At 45.2% G+C, this 20,380-nt stretch overlaps 1 protein-coding gene across 1 annotated transcript in view; it reads right to left on the bottom strand.

The window, feature by feature from the left end:
• The window catches only part of T265_11345 (hypothetical protein), a gene marked incomplete at both ends in the record, with an annotated part of 78,891 nt that overhangs the window by 16,003 nt on the left and 42,508 nt on the right, over positions 1 to 20,380 (bottom strand). Inside the window, 5 exons of the mRNA XM_009177976.1 lie at positions 5,737 to 6,036; positions 10,361 to 10,460; positions 14,494 to 14,613; positions 16,915 to 17,151; positions 19,562 to 19,689. Of these exons, the coding sequence (XP_009176240.1) occupies positions 5,737 to 6,036; positions 10,361 to 10,460; positions 14,494 to 14,613; positions 16,915 to 17,151; positions 19,562 to 19,689 (885 nt within the window). The remainder of the gene's footprint in view (positions 1 to 5,736; positions 6,037 to 10,360; positions 10,461 to 14,493; positions 14,614 to 16,914; positions 17,152 to 19,561; positions 19,690 to 20,380) is intronic.

The following is a 20,380-nucleotide window of genomic DNA, read 5'->3' as shown; positions in this document are numbered from 1 at the left end:
ATTCAGCTGGGTTCCAGGTGAGTCTCTCGAAAGAACCAAATTAGTTTGCAGATGAGTGTATATTCGCTAAGATTTTGACAACTTCACTAACAGACAAGAGCCGTTAATTGACACTCAACACTGATCCAGTGTGATAATCTGAAGACGACTGACTTAATGATTGGTTTCCGGTCTGCCTTATAACCTGGCCAATTTGGTGGCCTGATGAAGCTTTTGTGTCAAAAGCGAAACATTGCCCAAATAAAAACTACCGATTGTTTATCAAGCTCTTCTGAAACGAAGAAGGAGTAACTTTCACACCCCTGATGTTTGCTGACACTTTCGCCAGATCGATAAAAACACTCCATCACTGATATTTGAAAGGTCGTTGTACAAGAAAACGATGAAAGTGCGTTCTTGAACAGAATGACACGCCGCCTAGCGATTCACAACGGACTGATCTAGGATAGCCCACCCCACCGAATTTGTTCACAATTCTCACGCAGTTAAACACTGGTCATCAGAGGAAAAACGTTAACTACGCTTGGTAGGACAGTTGAGATCATCGTCCGTTCCAATATCCCGTTCCTTAGCCCAATACTAATGACGTTCAAGGTCACTGGTATCACCAGTTTCCAAGATCACCTCCGTGGGTCAGTCACTCACTGAGTTTTAACAGACCAAATGACCAATGACTAATGCAATATATATATATATATATATATATTATATGTATGCTGTTATTTTTCGGCGCCAAATTCAGAATACTCATGACAGAATTATGAATTTTAACCTTAGTCGGCGTACTGTGAGAGGTGAAAAGTAGGCCATCCTATGTATCGGTTTGTGGTGCACGCGAATTGCGCGCAGAGTAGACGCGAATCACTGTAGAAAATGGATTCCATCTTGCTGGATATGTTTCGGACGGATATGCCGTTCTCGTAGAGTTTCACGGTCTGTTAATGCTAATCAATGGTGCATCCCGAAACCCGGAAACAGGATTGATGACGTCCTCTGTGGTTGGTGACCTATACGCCTGAATCGACCCACTGAGCAGTACCGATTGCCTGTACTGGATGACCAATTGATAGATTAATGCATTGATAGGATGACCGATTGATAATTTCGTCAATCCGTTGACGTTGTGTGAATTCGATTCCTTTCCGTATCGCGCTCGGTAGCCGTCAAGCAACGGTAAAAGTACTTCGAAGAGTTTTCATAGAGCAACGCCCAAGCGCATTCAGGTACTGCATGATCAACTGCATGAACGTTGCTCGGTAGACGGTTCTAATTGGACCAAGCAATAAGATTGCCATCTTTGTACTGCTGGTAACTCAGCGGTAACCTTGAGACCTCCTGACTAACCTTGGGACTGTGCCCAGGATTACGTTATATATAGTGTTGTTGGTTTCACGGACGAGCATCAATCAAGCTGTGACCTTGAAATGGAGAACCTCGGTTGGGTCATTTGCGGGTTTTTGGTTGTTTCTTCATGAGCATTTGCGTTTAAACCACTTGGTGTGGCTAGACTGGCCCATCTGGACTGCGTGTTTATCGCAAAGGTTTCAGTTATTTACCCGAAATTAGGTAAAATGAACTCCTTTATGAAGCTTGTAGCACATAACGCAAGCTGAGGAATGTCTGCCTTCGATCCAGTGTGTGACGACAGCCGTGTTGCTCACTTCAGCTGTTAGAGAAACCCTGGACTGCACAACCATCTTAACGAGCAGACACCCGTAAAAGGATGACGAATAAAGCAAAACCTTTTAATACAAAGCTAAACATCAACACAAGTCACGCGTTGTTAAAAAAAACCTCACATACTCCGGGGCGACATGCACATAACCGTCGTTGTTAACTTGTAAGAAGCATAACGACTACCATAAGTAAAACGTGTGATTGATGTTCTGTGTGAATGGGGACAACCGAACGAGCGGTTCTTGCGGAGCACGTGATAATCCAGAAACTCTAGGCTTAGAATCGATCAGGCAGGGAAACGCCGTCAGTCCCGAAGATTGTCTGCCTCTAGATGTAATCAATCCTTGTCAGGAGTACCTTATGCATCGTCCTGAAATCGATATCGTAGAACTGCGAACAAGAGGTCCGCACAGGCAGTCGTCACGGAGACGAAAGCTAAAAACTGTTTCAACCTCCGTAAAAAGCTTTCGTAAGTTCAACAGAGCTTCGCTAACACCATCTCTTCAACTTTCGCGTGTACTTTCTTAAATAACTTCTATACGGCGCTAAATTCAAACTGCACCGATTATAGCTTCTCCCTTGCATTACTTGGATGTGGTGATCGAATCGAAACTCACGTGAACAACCAATTGTTGGGCCTCTTGAAAGAGGTTCATTTCAAACCTGTTTGATATTTTTAAGAGAAAGAGAAGATGGTACAACAAGTTTCGAGGAAGCTGGTCTATTCGAAGATATGTACTTTTGCCGGTAAACCGTGAGCTAATACACCAGTTGTTGGACACTTTTTCTGCACTGCGGAATCTCGGAGGTGGTGTCGGCAGTGTGTGAGTGTGAAAGATGAAGTCAGTGCATGAATCTCGACGAGGGGTACGGTTTTCGCTCACTGCTGTCAAAACAGTGTCATTGGGTGCGAAGGTACGCGTGTTGGTATACCGTCGCGAGACGGCCTTCACCGGAAGAACTAGTAAGGTGTTCAAATGGTCACTGAAGCCTCGGGATCACTGCTACCAAGTATTAGTGATTATGAATTTTTTGGTTTGTCGAAAAGGGCTTCCCATTCCTTGATCGCATCCAACTACACAATCTTTGTTTTGCTTACCAAGAAGAGTCTTGTTTCTAATGCGAAAGCCAGAATGGTAGGAACAGGAGGCGAGGCTGTCAAAAGTGCGAGTATTCGCGAAGCATTTCACATCGCAGGAATTGTCCACCATGAGTTAGGCTAGAAACTTTCTGAAAATAAATTGGCGTGCAGCGAAAGACTGCCCCTGTCACAGAAGACGAAGGTGGAACAAACCGACGCCTCCTCGACGGGGACACATTCCACGTGAGCTCGCCGGATTTTCGTTTGATAGCAGACCATTGAAATGGTCGTGGTTATTGAAAAAACCTTAGTCTTGAAGAAATAATGAGTTCAACATGTTTTTCTTTGGTTAACAGTGCACGGGAAAATTTCGAGGATGAGCTGTAACACAATCGTGCTACCAAGAGCTGGCCCATCAGCTATGAGTGCACTGACTGTCAAGATCCAATCAGTTTCATACAGTTCCACCGTAAGGTCCAGTTAGAGCGGCCTGCAGTTAAAACCGGATCCAAGGCATATTTACTTGTTGACTACATGCAAATTGTGCTCAGTGTGGGGCTGTCAAAGCGGCCAATAAGACTCTGGTGTATCCTTTTATTTCGTGCAATTAACGCTCTCCATTCTGAGGCATTACACTGCATTACACCACATGGTGACGTGTTCAGGTTCGCTCCTAACAACTCATGGATGGTGCATTACTCATGAGTAGTACATCGGGTCGGTTATCGGCTACGATATGTCACCGCGAACTTGGCCGGTGCCAGCAGCCAGTCTGTCCAAAAATGAAGTGGTATGAGAAATGTGTAGGAACAGAAAACGCTACGGTTAGTAGAAATTGTTTGGAAAAAACAGACTTAGAATACCTGACTACTGGTACGGCACCCAATGATCTTAATAAAAGTGGCTGAGTTATAGTTTTCGAAAACGTTTAGTGACAATCGGTAGATTTATTGCTGGACAACGTTTCGCTTTTGACACAAAATCTTCGTCAGGCCAAGTGACTAGGTTCTGAGGTTGGTGGAGATTTAAGGCGGAAGGAGAACCAAACAGCTAAGTCAAGCTAAATCTCTGTTAGGTGTCGGCCGAGGGATTTTTGTGTGTTAGAGTGGTTGGTTGGTCGGTGGGGAAACCTACGTGTGTTTGGGTTCAGTCTAGGGCCTAGTTCTTCTGGCTGAACCTTCTGTTCATCTGTGTGGATGAGCTAGTGCTAAGATAGTTGTGTAACAGGGATGGTGTGACCTTTGGGTTGGGATTCCCACACCACCCCTCGGCTTTTTCTAATGATTCAACGTGGATTGACAACCACACAGTCACTTGTCAACTCGGCTTATCTAAGACCGCTTTCCATACACACGCCAGTTTCACACCCTTGATTCTATTCGCGATGCGGTGCTTAGTAATTTCCACCGCCTCGGCTATCAGCCGCTGTGGTCTGAATCGCAGTCCCTATCTTAAAACTTCCACATTCTCCAGATCTATTCTATGTCCCGTGTCTAAGGCATGTGCCGCCATCGCTGAGACTTTGACCAGCGTTTGGTATTCTTTTGCATTCCTTGGTGGTTTGTTAATCCTTCTTTTATGCTCACCAATTCTGGTGTGCAATTCCCTGGCAGTTTGTCCTATATAAACCTCAGTGCAATCGTTGCAGTTAATTTTATACACGCAGTCCCTAGTCCTCTCAGCTGGCAAGGGATCTTTCAATTACACCAAAACTGAGTGTAGTGTTTCTCCCTTCTGGAAAGCTACTCGAATGTTTACTAAGTTCAACAGTCTTGGAATAACATCCAATGTTCCTGCTTTATATGGAATGACTGCTGTGGCAATACATTCCTCACTGGGTCTAGATACTGAAGCCAATATCTTAACTGACACCTAATCAAACTCACTGGGTATACTATTTCTTGGAGTTTGTTGGCAATCTCGATTTGAGCTGCCGTTCGGTCGATCTCTTCTACGCACAGCGCTCTGACTCGACGAAACAGTGATGAGACAATACTAGCGTACACTGACTTTGGGTGTGCTGATGAGTAATTTAAGACGGTTCCTGTGTCTGTTGGCCCCTAGTAGATCGTAGTTCTTAATTTCTCACCAAACTTATGTTATACAATCCAGAAAGGGTAATGTGCCCGAGGTGAACTCTATTTCCATGCTAAACTTGATGTGTGGGTTTAAACTATTGAGATAGTCGTGGAAGCTGTTCACGTTATCTCGTTTGATTGCAACACCTGATTGGCTGTGTTATAATTTATGGTACCCTAAACAAACTATGGCATATACTTATTTGCATATCAATTCGGTTTTCACAAGAGACTCAACTGAATCTCTCGTTTATGATATTCTACAAGTGAATGTGCTGCACACATTCAATTCATGATTCAGTTGGCACGATATTCGGGATAACGCAGTATATTTTCATAAAGGAAACTACTCACATGGTTGCTGAAAACTCTTGGACAGCCCACGACCGGTTTCGCCCTTCTTGGGAGACATCAGGCAGGCGCAGTCCCCGAGTTTCCATCAACCTTATGTTCTACTTGAACCCAAGTTGAGTCTTGTGAAAACCAACTTGAGTTGCAAATTAGTGTATTTCTCGAAAAACAGTCCAATTTGGGTTCAAGTGGAACGTAAGGTTGACGGCAACTTGGGGACTGCGCCCAATTGATGAGCCCCTAGAATGGTGAACCCGGTCGTGGGCTGTCGAAGAGTTTTCAGCAACCTTGTGAGTAGTTTGCTTTACGAAAACTATGGGATAGTTCAATGGTTCCTCTGAAAACTGATTTTTCAGAATCCAGATAACTTTTCGCATCACGTGTTGTAAATTCTCATTTCAATTACGGTAGGTCCAGTAAACCACAAAAGATATGGATGGATTTTCAGAACGAGTGTGTGAGTGAGTGATAATCACTCACCAGCTAACCAATCGATCGGAACTCTCTAGCATCTTAGTTCATTACGAAGATTCAAGCAGAATGGCTTACACTCTTCTTGTTCACTCCGAACAACCGCCGAACTTGATCGCTCATGGCCGTCCACATTGGCTTTGGCCATATCTTCCTCGTCACTCGATGCAGACTGTCCGTCTGGAGACCCGTCTGGATCCGAAGACGTTCTACCAGTCCGGTTCTGCTTGTCACATTTGTTCCACAGGCGATTCGTCAGTCTATGCCTGGTCTCCTTGTCTTCCAACAAGAGATATGTGGCGGTCACATTGTTGAATCGTCGGTTTTCGAATGCGTCTGTGAGATCTTCCGGGTTGAATCCAAGTTCGTTCATGATTGCTAAGAAGGGAGAGAAAACAAGGGAAGGGAATGCCTAGTGAATCAACAAGCCTTCGAACAAAGTATGACATTTTCACGCAGGTGTATTTGTCTGGTTTGGCAATGGCTGGCAGACGCTTCGACAACGTTCGGGGCGAAACCTACTGACAGGGGTACAAATGATTTAGCCACAAATTGAATTTGCTCCAATCGTTAGACTTTCGGGCTTATGAAGTGACCTTGAGAAATTCATGTTTCAAACCGTTTCGAGAACAGAGGAAACAATTCTCAAATAGTACAAGGTGTATCCAGCTGTCATATGGAATTGACGAATCTGTTGATTCGTTGAACAGAGACCTAGCCCCAGAACTGGCAATTCTTTCGGCTCTTTTTGATAGTTATTCATGTGGGAATAGAGTAAATGAGCTTCTGATTTAGAATTACAAGACGTTTCTTTTTCAGAGTAAATATACTTTGTTTCAACAAGCTATTGCTTAAACCCAGAGATGTGAGCAGCCGTTGGATGTTCACGGTTCCTGTCCAACCCTCCTCCTTCTGTCTTTGAGAGACTATTCTGGCAAATCGATCGATGGATAAAACCAGGTATTCACTGGCCCGTCTTCCGAGACGTCAGTATGCCAGTCACGTGACCCCTGTCCTCAAATTCAGGTATCGCAATTGGGGTTCGCCCAGTGCAACCTGGTGGATTGATGGTGACACGCTTGTTCCGCATAATCAAGGTCTAGAGTTCAAGTTCCAAGAATACGCACTGGTGATAAACCCCAATAAAATCGAAATGCATGCGCAGTCCTCTTCTTTAACTCTGGATGTAAACTAAGCAGCAAAGTTGCGATACGGTAGAAGTGATGTGGACACAATGTAGAACAATTTGAATTCGAAATTTTCTTACCTGTATGTGGAAAAACTCGCCTTTTCACTAGTTTCGAATATGCGTTTTTTATGATGAAATCTCCCCACTATGATGCACCACATACGTCCGTAGAAGCAAGGGTGTTGTTGAATAGTATTCTCAAAATTTTTCGAACCGGATCAAGCGTCTAAAGATCTTATCTTATTGTTCATTTAGGTATTCCGAATGATAGGACAGTGCTTGATGACTTGCATTCCTTCGTCGGCAGCTTCACAAATCCGTCAACGTAATTCTCCTAACTGAATGAACGTTAAAGCTTCCGAATGGCACGTCAGCCTTCCTAGACCACCGGAAATGCGTGTCAGTTTCCAAAACGGTGCTATTTTCCGCCCACCTGATTTTGTTGTATTTTGTCTGTATTTGGGGGGGGGAGTTCAAGAAACTACAAAAAGCAACAAGGAAAGTCTAGATACGATCGTGTATTTTGCTGTATTTGGGGGGGGGAGTTCAAGAAACTACAAAAAGCAACAAGGAAAGTCTAGATACGATCGATTGTTTTTCAGTTTTCATGCCATAGTTGATAGCGTCTAACTTCCATCTCTCAGACAACTTACCGTCGACATCTCATCTTCTTTCTGAAGCACAGACAGGCAGAAAAGCCGAATCCATCTTCGTTGGGGACCCCTGTTCACTTACTCTCCTCATTCTCCTGTTGATGAAAAAGCTCCTTCTTCCGCACTGAATTCTGTGCTTCGTCGACTAAAATGCATCAATCGCTGGAGGTCTTAAGATCTACCCGTGACCAGTAACGCTTACATAAAATTCATGACTTCTATAGCACATATTTTCGGCTCAAGGAGCGTCATTCATTTTGTGGAAACTTTTTCGTTGAGTAGTTGCGAAACTACAATCACGCATATTCGATTTTGAAAGAGCACTGGGTTATTGGTACGCAACACGTCTAGGTCACGGCATCCTAACAAAGTGAGGAATTCGACGAGTTTGCAAAGTGAATCAGCCTCCGTTCTCCTCATAAACAGAAGGTTTTTGGCTCAGTGTGTTTAGTTTTGTCGGCCCTCAACTTGCGGCGAAGTGTTTTGGACCTGCTCCGTCGATGAACAAACTATCTTTATAAATGAAACTACTCACAAGGCTGCTGAAAACTGTTCGACAGCCCAAGACCGGTTTCGCCCTTGTTGGGGCTCATCAGGTAGGCGCAGTCCCCGAGTTTCCATCAAACTTATGTTCTTTATTTTGTGATTATATACTGCTGGTGTCCAATTGGACATAACAACGGCCAATCAGGAAGAACAAGGTCACGTGAAATGACCCCGAAGAAAAAATGCAATCTCCGCAGCCGATGTATTCCGATCTTGTTTTTGCGTATCTGCAGAATGCGACAGAATTTCTATCGAGTGGACCGGTTTTAGGCACACTAATTCAGTTGGTTTCGTATGGCGATTTGGAGTTTTTTTTACCAAAAAGAGAGGTGTTGTGTAAAGAGCGGACAGCGTCTGAACTTGGGTTGGCCCGGATGACCGAGGGAATACTACCAGAGACCACCATTTCGACAGTTCCTATTCGAACTCCACGCAAATTCCTTCAAACGGGCCTCCACCACCCGTCCTGATAGCTTGTAGAGATTTTCTCTCCGAAATGAAAACCCAAAATCAAAAGTTTACTATAATGCGTTGCAAGCTCGGGATAACTCAGCAGTTAAGGCGCGAATTCATGAGGTGAAAGGTCCGGGGTTCGAACCCAACCCAAGCATCTCGGATGCTCCTGTCTAGGCTTGGGCAACCCGACACTCTCTCAACCCTCGTGCTAATTTCGGATGGCATGGAAGCTGGGATTTAAATTTTTTGGCTCTCTGAGCGCAGTTCAGGCTTTCGGTTGGTAACATTTCAACAGAAGGTGTTCACTTTGAGGTAAAAAAAAAACAGTGAAAGTTGATGGCGAAACCCTGAGCAGAAGACACAGCTGTTCCAATTTTTTCGGTACGCATGCAGCTCCTTGGGGTTCGAACTCACTGTCAGACCAGAAAAGCTTGTGTGTTAACAAAGGTTCACAAACCTCATTTGGTGCTTCCCCACCAAACCCAACTGGAAACCGCTCATGATGAAACCGCGATTTTTTAAAAATGGACATGCTAGTGCTCTTGGAATCACGACATCTTACTTTTAGCCTCCAGAATGATTTAACACTGATGCTCTGATTCACTTCCCTTTGAGTAAAAAAAAAACAGTGAAAGTTGATGGCGAAACCCTGAGCAGAAGACACAGCTGTTCCAATTTTTTCGGTACGCATGCAGCTCCTTGGGGTTCGAACTCACTGTCAGACCAGAAAAGCTTGTGTGTTAACAAAGGTTCACAAACCTCATTTGGTGCTTCCCCACCAAACCCAACTGGAAACCGCTCATGATGAAACCGCGATTTTTTAAAAATGGACATGCTAGTGCTCTTGGAATCACGACATCTTACTTTTAGCCTCCAGAATGATTTAACACTGATGCTCTGATTCACTTCCCTAGTGGCATTCCAACGAAACAAGCGACAGTTATCCTTCTGCCTAAATCAGCTCTTGTCAACACTGACGTCAGATTGTGATTGCACACGTCGAGTCTCACTGTCACTTGCATGATCTCCGCGCAATGCTCCTGGCTGCAAACCTCAACATGGCAGGGCAGACATGCCACATTCGCGTGACTGTCTGCGCATGTGAATTCCGCTGACATTCAGACTGATGGGTTGCATTTTTTGACTTTGTTCCGTTAGTGGAGTCAATAAACGGAAGGAGTGATACATCACACACCTGTCAACAGCCTTGCCAACATATGAGTGTAATCGAAAGGACCACATATTTTCCAAATTCTCAGGTAATTTAGCAGGGCGAAAGTCTGCTCGTTCCACCTATAATTAATCGCCCCAAGTTCACTCACGGCTGATGAACTCGAGTTGAGTGTGTGGGGGGCAAACGTCGACAGGTGGTTGGCAAGCAAGCTGTCACGTTCAAACAGCTGATGCGACTCAATCTTCGTTCAGTCGAATCTTCCTGGTTGGACCGCTGTTGCATTTATCTCCGTCTACCAACTCCAACTGGATGTTGCCCGTCCGTGTTTCTTTCCAGCGTTCTTGTGATGGTTCCGAAATTATGACATAATTGGGGGCAGACCTGTCCGGTAATTTGTTCAGTGTCTAGCCCCCGAGTCTTTGGCCGTTAAATACGGCATCATATTGTGTGATCAGATCAAACAATGTGAACCTTTTCAGTGTTCGTTGATTGGAGGGTCATAGAAAACGGGTGGCGGGAGAACAAACGGCGATGAAAGCACCATCTTCAGACTGCTGCACAAAATTGATCTTCTGCTAGGAACAAACTTCAGATCCAGCATTTTGAATGCAAACAGAATTCGGCCCACCAGTAAGCAGTGAATATTCAAAATACGCAAACAGGCAAGAGCAAGAAGGACAATACCTCGACGAACGGGATCGTTGTAGTCCAGTGATGGCTCCTTGTAAGGTTGAAGTATATCATTTTCGTGTCCCGTATTTATCCAGGGTTCTTGCAATAGTTCCTGAAAAATAGACGAAAATGGGGAACGTGGTCAGGATAGATAGGACAAGTGGGAGGCGAGATGGTTGAAGTGGTTAGAGCGCGAATTTACCGACCGGATGCTCCATGGTTCGAACCCGACCTCTACCTCTCGACTTCCCCTGTCTAGGCTTGGGCAAGCTGGAAGTGTCCCAACCCTCGTGTTTCCTGCGGGTGGCATGGCAGCTAGGCACCGAAAGGGTGCTACAACTGAACGACTGAGATTTTTTAAAGATAGCCAATCGAGTCAACTTGGATGGATACGATAACCATCTGTGAAACACATTCGGTCCATCCAAGCATTGACAACTACTCAGTGGTCAATATCGATATTTCCAGTAGGCTGTCAGCCAAATCATGAACAACAATCAAACAGCACCGTTTACTTCAGGGAACGGAATCACGCTCACATAAAATCAGCTTATTTTATTAACACGGTAGCAGGCAGTATTCTTTACCCAGAAAGTTGGAATATCAGAAGGCGTAGTTTTCCCGGGTAAACACAGCATAGTGTACTTTTTCAAGTGCCACAAGGACGTTCTTGTTCTATATGCGTCTGTCAGGCACGCGAAACACTCAGAATGCATCCTTCGTGTACAGGGGACTGGAGTTCATCAACTGGTTTGTTGAACCAGTCTCTTGTGGTCTCCACAGACTGCCTTCGTTCAGTAAAATCGTTTTTCACGATCCCAGCTCGCGCGGATGAATTGAAGAGGCCAGACTTCTTCACCCCGACCAATAATCAAAGACACAGTTACCCGACCCCGTTCCCCTCAACTGTTCGGTATTTGCAATCTATCAACCGAGAAATTGAAAAATGGAAAACTTATGCTCGCTCATGGGAGTGCTCTATTTTTTAGGTGATTCCGTAATTGTTTCTAAGCTGTTTGTGTATTATCACAAAGCCAATGGTTAACATTCGTGAAAGTTAATATGGAGATAGGGGAATAAATACTGCATTTTGTCTCGGTGATCAGAAATGTCCGGTCACTTCAACCTTGCCCAATCCTTGTCGTATGTGATGTTAGAAGTTAGCCACGATGTTTTCAAGCCCCAGTAAGCGCAATACCCCTGATTGGGTCATTCACTGATGGCCTACGTCTTTGAGGATTAACGCTGATCATTGCCGTCTTCCTGGATGGGGCCCCCGAGACGGGCCACATCAATGGTTAGAGAAATTGTTAGATATGGCCCTGTCGCGTCCTCAATGGCGCTCGTGCATTTAAGCTATTGCCTTCAATGCATAGCTCCCTTCCCAATACCCCCACTTGGCAGCCCACTGACAGTGCTGTCAGCTCCCGCCTCCAATGCGCAGCTACCTACCCCCCAAATCATCGGTGAACGAAACTATGGCAGCTACAACCACTGTACGACAAGTACTTGGTTCTTACAGCTAACAATGATGGTGATGATGATGTTGATGATGATTACGCAGAAAAGAGCGTCCCAGAATAAAGTTGAGGACTTTACAAGGTATTTCATTGTGTATGGGTCCGAGTGATATGGGGACAAAGCGTACACAGGCCACAATAGGATATTTCAGGGAGTAGCGGAAGCCGGAAAAAGGGATGAGGCCCAATCGGAATAGTGCACTCAGAGAATGGCAAGCTCACATCATACGCGCGCACACACACACGTTATGATATGGACTGGTAGGCGAGTGGAAATTATTCACAGTTGTAGAATTATTGCTTGGCTGGTCGCCCCACGAGGAGACTGGACCTTACCATGGTGTAGCGGTTCGTGACCCACTGAACTATACCGTGAGGGGGGGGCGTCAGTGGTTGTAGAATGCTTGGCTGGTCGCCCCACGAGGAGACTGGACCTTACCATGGTGTAGCGGTTCGTGACCCACTGAACTATACCGTGAGGGGGGGGCGTCAGTGCAACTCTCACAGGGTTTTCCATATCACTATGTTCTCGCGTTTTGGACAGTCCTGGTCCTCCAGGTTCGGGGGTTGAAAATGTGTAGTAACATGTTCTTTCAAAGTAATAATTCACTTGTATTTCCCGCCAAACACCGGCGCCTTACGATCAAACTTTTGAGCCAAAGGATTTAGCCGAGGACCCTAATCGTCCTCCTGCCAAAGCTTGGACGCCCTGGCAGTATCACAGCTCACGAACAACCGCGATTATTACAACTGAAAGTGACGTCGGTCGTTTTTTCCCCTCTCTCAATCCCGCTGGCAACGTTCTCTTTGTGGGCTGATTCGTTCGGACTGACAACCTCGTTCGTCTCAAAGCTGTTCTGGCCTCAACATCTGCGCATCAGCCAGCGCCGACAGCCTCAGGCATCTCGTCAAGCCCCGACTGTCGGTCTATCCGACACTCTGAAGCAGCAAGTTCCCTTGTTCTCACAGTGGACTCGCTTTACAGTGTGCGGCAGCGAGGCGTCAGTTCTGGACACTGTTATTGGGCCATAAACCGCGGTGGAGACGTCCGGCTAGTTGCGATGGTCAGTTAATCTGCAAGGCATTCTTTTCATCAGCCAACAACTGCGATGTCCGCTAGGTACTTTCGAAGGTATCTTTTTGAGTCATTCAACCCTTTTCAAAAAGAAAACAGTGCGCCAACGAACAAAGATGACATCTTCGGCCGGTTCGCACTGTTCAAGATTGAAAATGCAGTAAACCTGAATGTCAAGTACGAAGTGCTTGCAAAATAAACACCCAACCAATAAAAAGTCAATAGAGGGATACAAAAAACCACCAATGAACGTAGAGACTGAAGGACGATGTGTCACACTGGCCGAATTTCATCGATGGGGCTGTACGTTAACCTTCATGCTTTCTTTTAAGTCGACCAATTGAGGTGACATCATCAGTGCGTTATTGGGGAGCTTAGTGGTGCGTAGCGGTGGGTTGGTGGTTGTGTATTGAGTAGTTCCTCAGGCTTGTGACCTTTAATGATTTGGCTCCAAGGTGGTTTGTTTGTTTGTGAATCCAATATTCGGTCCTTCCGCCTTGGAGTACCATTCGATCAACCGGTGCATCAAAATGGACCCAATTTACGCACCCCTACGTACAAAAGACCAACATCTCAACTGGAACACTCAAGGAGTACCGAATATTGGATTCACAAACAAAGAAACAAGGAACCCCTTGGAGGCAAATCAATAAAGGTCAAAAGCCGGGATCGAAGGACAAAGGTCACCCCAGCATCGACCATATTACGACGGCAGTAGATGCCAAGCTCAAAGGTCACGTGGGCATCGGCGAGTGGGTAAACAGGACACCGGAGCAACCAATGGAACCGCCCGACCGAACAACTAATCGCGATCAAAGGTCATCCCCTGCTAGCAGCACGTATATTAACACACGCGTAAGACTGCTCAACGCACAACCACTAACCCACCGGTACGCACCACTACGCGCCCCAATAACGCACTGATCATGCCGATTGATGATGAAACGTTTGCAGTCCAACTGCCAAGCTCAGCGAACAAGCCAACGACCATCTACGCTACCTGAGCTACCGACATTTTCCTCTATAGAAAATGTACACTGTTTTGCGTAAAAGACCCAATTGAAGATCCAGCTCTCTGTCTTTTGGCATCCTGGTTTAGAACGTGAGTCAGAAAGCCCGAGCTTTTGTAATGAAAGCGATCAATCTGTGGGAATCAGGTGAGAATCTTCTCACCCAGTTTACAGCAAAAACGCAAATGTGTGGATAACTCTGCAATGGACTTTATTGTCCAAGTAACATCCTTGGAAGAAAGGTGGCTAATACATATGATGGAAGAAATGAGTGGAGCGGAAAGGGCTTCTGTCCATCTCAGACGATATGACTAGCTCTCAGGATTACGATGCGTATCGGAATCCGAGGACAAGCAGGGATGACAGGGGGACAGAACTTCTGTCGGCCTGAAACAAACCTATCCAATGTTTCTCTTCGGCCGGCCACTGAGCATCGCTAAAAATGTGTCAGCCTTTGACCGTACACTTCCTGATCTCTCTCTCTCTCTCTCTGTTAGTTGGTTGCGATGGGGAACAAAGACAAAACAGCAAGCAACTTACCCGAAGGGTGGCTCGCTTTTTCGGATTGATGATCAACATCTTCCTCAGCATCGCTTCACAGTTCTCTGTCATGTAGAACGGAATTCGGTACTTGCCACTCAGCACTCTTGAGTGGAGCTCCTGTTGGAACAGAAGAAAACAGGAACTGCGTATGACTGGAACCATAATTTGCTGCTTAACCGGTATTCACGCCTTGATTCCTGTAGACCAAATCAGTAGTCTGTGTGAGCCCAAAGTTTACGTTGCTGATAAGTAGTCATGGACTGCAGCTGGAATTTATTCAATTTCAGGGTCATCGGCAGAAAAAGTAAATGATTTCGATTTATTTGTGTTGTAGGACTTTGCGATCTGCGTTCACACAACGGCCATTTGAACAGTTCTCCACCAACCATGGTGAAATTAACCCAAATAGTCTAATCAAAAAGAGGAAACACTGGAATTGCGTTTCACTTTGAGTGAGATGTACTGACAATGCATGGGATTCGAACCCCGGACACTGGATGTGTGTCTGCGCACACATGAATTTTCATGTCTGAAAATGTCCATCCTTGTGCTATCTGACCAAACAAACACCTACTGAGTAACTTTACTGATTGTGTTGCTCGATTCACCCACCCGTCAGGGCACTTGAAACCTACTAGATGGTATGTGGTATGACGTGGAAAGAAAGATCCAAACAGGGGTAATGTGAAATCAGATTCTACTAACTAATAAACCTGTTCAACAGGTTGCAAGCGTTCCTGGTGCCACATGAATGGAAGGTCTTAGAGGACTGAGATACTGAGTCGTCGTACAACGCCTCGCATAACCAGTCACATCACTCAAACTGAAAAAAACACGATCGTTTGTTCAGATGCGATAATTCCGGTGCTTCCAGTATGCGAATGTGGAGCGGCGATAACATAGGAGAAAGGCTGTTCAACCAAGAGTAATGCGAACAAAAAATATAGCTTTCTTCATGGTTTACTCCACCAGTTCTGTTTTGCAGTGAAACTTACAACGCTGTTACACAGTTCCGGTCGAACAATCACTCCTAGATTATAGCAGTGGGAGCAATGTTACGAACCAGACGGATGTCTTGATCCATTTTGATGAAGGACAGCGAAAACACCGAATTACGAAGTCGTGTTGAAGTAACCGCTCAAGCTGATACACACTGAAGTGCTGTGTCTTAGTTCATCGGATTTGATTGGAACGATACAGTCAGCAGTGAGCCGACCAAACTTTCGGTTGTGATTGGTCGATCGATCGAACTGTCTGTAAACCTGATTGGTCCGTAAGCACCTGTTGCTAAATTAAGAGCCGTACTAAACAAAGTTCTAGAGAGATTACATTCTTCCGCAACGAGAACCTCAAACAAAAGTCCCAGGCGAGAAGTACAAAGTGGGTTGAGTCAATGGTAGAAAATTAACCGGATATAATGTCTGATTTTTAGTGCTTGCCTCCGAGCAACTTATAGACATCTGGGCCGTCTTTGTTGGGATGCTTTATAACGTCACTCTGGGTTCCAGAAATCATTATTGCAATCTGTCTTTTATCCGAAACTCAGTGGACTATGCAATGGCATAGAACAAGTCAAACACAGCATTAGGTTCCGCGTAGCAATCAGAACTATTTCCATCTTAAAAATGGGTCACCGTTTTTTTTTCTAGACAGCTACTTATCTATGAACCGAACTCTACAGGTTACATGAATCTTTGATTCCAAACAAATCTCTGATTTCCAATAAATAACGAATTTGTTCGTACAAGAAACCGACTCCTGTTACTAAATTTCATTTCATTAAAAAGGCCGTTCTCGATGTCTTATAAAAGCAAGACGATTTTCTCCAATAAACTCACTGTGCGTTTTCCAGTACTGCTTCTAATGCTCAAAGAATCACAGCACTTAACTCTCAGGCTGACCGAAGGAGATCTATGCTATCACTATTCACCATTTGTTTTACTTTCTTGGCTACCGCAAACTTTGAGTTGAAGAACATTTACTGGCTCATATTTGGGGGGCACCGAGAATTTTCGTGAACACAACCGACGCTGGTTGGATCAAGTCACTTCTCACTGATGGAGCAAAATATGTACAGGAGCCTTTAGTTACCATCTCCAGAGGAGGCAACTAGGATTGAGTCTGGTTCTGTCCACACGACTCCGATGAATTGTGGCATTTCAACCTTCTGAGGTGAGAGGTCACAGGATAAGTCCTTTTAGACTATGTTACTGGATCCAGTTCTCTATATGCAAGTTTTGACCACGTACGTTTTGATCTTTGGAGCATAGTAGACTTTTTTATCGAGTAGTCAAACAAAGAGTAGTACTTCAGCCATGAAATTCATTCAGCTATGGCTTTTAAACTGCTTTGATCAACTAAGATGAGTTGACTTCATCCTTAATATCTGAGGTACTCAAAAGACTCGACAAAACTGACCTTCAAAGTGTAGGCCTCAAAAGGCAAACGTCCACAAACTAGCATGTACAGAATGACACCCAAAGCCCAGACGTCCACCTCAGGTCCGTGATACTTTTGTCCGGACAGCAGTTCGGGTGCGGCGTATGGAGGACTGCCACAAAACGTGTCCAGATGACATTCCGTGTTGAATACGTTGGCAAAGCCGAAATCAGCCAGCTTGAGATTGTTATTCTCGTCAAAAAGAAGATTCTCCGCCTGAAAGGAGGAGACCGGGTTCGTGAGCCTCCAACAAGAGTCTGGGGGGAAATCAATTTTTTTTTCAAAAACGAAGCAGTTCTGCTGTTACTAACAAATATCACGTTGTCCAGCCTTTTGTCTTTGTTACAACAGTCCCAGGATCCACCCAAGCCCTCCCGGTGACGACTTTGAATATAGCCTAAGGCAACTAATTAAGTGTTATTCAGGGTAGACAGTCCTTCTGAACTCTTTGGAATTAGCACTGCTTGAACCTATATGAGCCTTATGTGACGAAGTCCATTATCCGGGCTGCTGAATTGTCTTCCACCTGTAATTTGCATGAAATCTATCGTACTTCATTGTTCTGCGTTGTCTTGGATCCCAAAATGTCAAGCAATGGCTGCAGAAGTGACCTTCTGCGACCTTCGTTGTACAGACCAAATTGATTATTGGCCACCTGTGTAGCTCGGATGCATCTGATGAGTGATGAGGACTGCCCGTCGCCATTAGCATGCACACTGGCTGTCAACTGTTTAGTTGTATTCATCCAGTTAAACAACTGGGGTTCCTGTTCACCTTCTAGTCCCCCACGAGTAGAGAGAGTTCAGCTGGTCGAACACGCGGCTCGGCGGCGCTACCTAGAACGACCGGAGCGGGATTCGATATGACAGGCATGTCCAGCAACGGATGCCAGCCTGCCATGCATAGAACCGAGTTTTAGGGTGCACTATATGCTTTCGTAAACTGCCTCGCCAAAACTCGAGCAAAATTTGAAGCACTTACTGTTTTTGTTGCATAAAAATGCATGTTTGAACAACACAGATGAACGATGCAAGTGGGTTTGAACGACAATCGGAAAAGTTTGAATCTTCATCGAATCAGCTGATGACTAGCTCGGGCAAGCACGTGACTACTGCCGAGTAGTCAGAAAACATTACCTGATTAGTCATCAGTGCTGATGACTGAGAATCAACACGTACGCGTATGGAATTTAACAGGACATTTAAGACAAACGCATACTTACGCAGCACAAGAGCTTCCGTCCCTATGATGTTAGCGCATAGGAATTTGATGGGGTCTGGTCTTATCCATTGCTAATTTTTGTCTAAAACCTCTCTTTACTCTGAAAAAATGAGTAGCTCAGAGAAGGGACCATTTCGCCGGACGTTGGAAACTTCCTTCTGGAGAGCCGTCATTCGAAGAGTTAGTCAATAAGCAACCATATGATTTCGTTCCCGTTAGTGAACGAGAAATGGTGCTAGTGTAGCCACCCAGTCCCCCACACACTTGTCTGTTCAGCTCACAGTCGCTCACTGGATCACGAGACTTGCCTTTTTTCACACTCGCAAACCACGTCACATTAAGCCGACCCATCGGACATCGATTGTCTGCACTGCCTAGTGAGCGTAGCAACAACTCGTGTGCTGTCACACGCACGTACACACAAACGGACCTACTTATAGGGAAACCGAACACAGTCAGGGCACACAGACTCGCGCGCGCGCGCAGAGAGCAAGGAGTCAGGCAAACACTCCAAGGCCACGGACAATTATGGAACACGTGTAGCAGCCAAACTGCGGAGAAAACACGTTCCCGCCGTCCGGACTTTCACCAAGGGACTCTTGCACACGATAAGTTCCCTTTTTTGACTCGCTCCCTTTTCGCACTGTATTTATGTTTATACGTGTCGCAACCATACTAAAAACTTCTATTAGTGCACATACACCCTCTGATTCGTATTATGGCTATCACCACCTGTACACTAATACGAGGTCCTATCTATGTGAGAGCTGATCACACTGTTGGTCAGCCACTCATAGCCAAACAGTTATGTGTTTAGTCACTGAGCGGAAGGCCACTGGTTCGGAACTTTCTGCACTTTGTGAGAGACGCGCTGTTGATGATTCTCAACGAAGATGAAACAGTTGCACAGTGCTTCTTGGCTTTCCAGCACAGACTGGTTTCACTGACGGAGAGAAATCTCTATTGAGTTCACTCTAGGCATTTGACGGCACACACCCACCGTGTGGAATTTGGAAACCAAGTGCCCTTGCCTGCTACGATCGATACTTGGTCCATTAACCCTCGCATGCTTTCAACTTGAGGTTGGGAACAGGTTCAACTTCCTATAATCGAATATACCAGTCCCACTCTGACTGACAAAGTGCCCCACGGAATACTTAGGTGGGCCAAAAAAGAAGAGATCAGGCCCAAATGGTTGTCGTGTCGCCGTAAAAGTTCGTGGTTTAGAAGTGACTATTCTTTACGTTCAAATTATCATGTAGGTGCATGTCCATTTAGTTTTACTGAAACCAAACCAAAATCGCACATGCTCTTCCAGCAAGTTGATCAATACCTAGATGTACGTAGCCAGGTCTGTGTCCAATACAACGACTCAATTCATCGAGACCGAAGAACGTTTGCTTACCTTCAGATCACGGTGGACTATATTTTTCTGATGACAATATTCGACCGCGGAGAAAAGTTGGCGGAATAACTTCTGAGCTTCTTTCTCGGGCATTCGTCCGATTCGAAGGAGATGATCAAAAACTTCGCCTGTATTGCAATGCATTCAGAAAGATGATAACGTGTAGAAACTGGGGATAAATGAGTCTGCAGAAAACTTAAGTTTTTTTTAAATTCCATGATCCTCCCTGAAAATCTGCACATCACGATCGGACATCTTAGGAGACGCTCCAAAATGTCTTGCCAAGAGACAGCAATCAGGCAAAAAGGTCCCCACAAAAGAAGTGGATATCGTGTGAAGTAACACATCAGTTTGTCAGTCGGTAAAAAGAGGAATCAAACAAATGCTGGTCTCAAGGTCAAATGCACCCCGGTGTGGCTCTGTGCTACAGCCTATCTCAGGAATCCTGGGATCAGTCGACCAAATACGGATGTTCCATCCAGAGTAAAACCTAACGATAAGTGGGAAGAACGGCAAGTGCATCCAGCAAAGGCCTTGATAGTGATTGCCATGTGAGTGGAAATTCCTTCGGTGTTTAAGACGCAACTAACAGCTGATCCGTCAGTCAGCTTTCATCTCATCAAATCATGGTGCAGTGGGTCTCACAGCGATCGGAGTTTGAGGTATGTTGACGTGCTACACTTGTGACAGCACGTCAGGTGACGCAGATAGTCTGTCAAACCTGGCAAAGGCAATCTTGATGAAACGAAAGGCCTGGTAATCGATTAACCACAAATTCAACCAACCCTATTATCAGGGTTCTCATAGTGAAGGAAGGCG

The sequence above is a fragment of the Opisthorchis viverrini genome, assembly GCF_000715545.1.
Source record: "Opisthorchis viverrini unplaced genomic scaffold opera_v5_483, whole genome shotgun sequence".
NCBI classification, from domain to species: domain Eukaryota; kingdom Metazoa; phylum Platyhelminthes; class Trematoda; order Opisthorchiida; family Opisthorchiidae; genus Opisthorchis; species Opisthorchis viverrini.
This window is presented reverse-complemented; position numbering and strand designations above follow the sequence as displayed.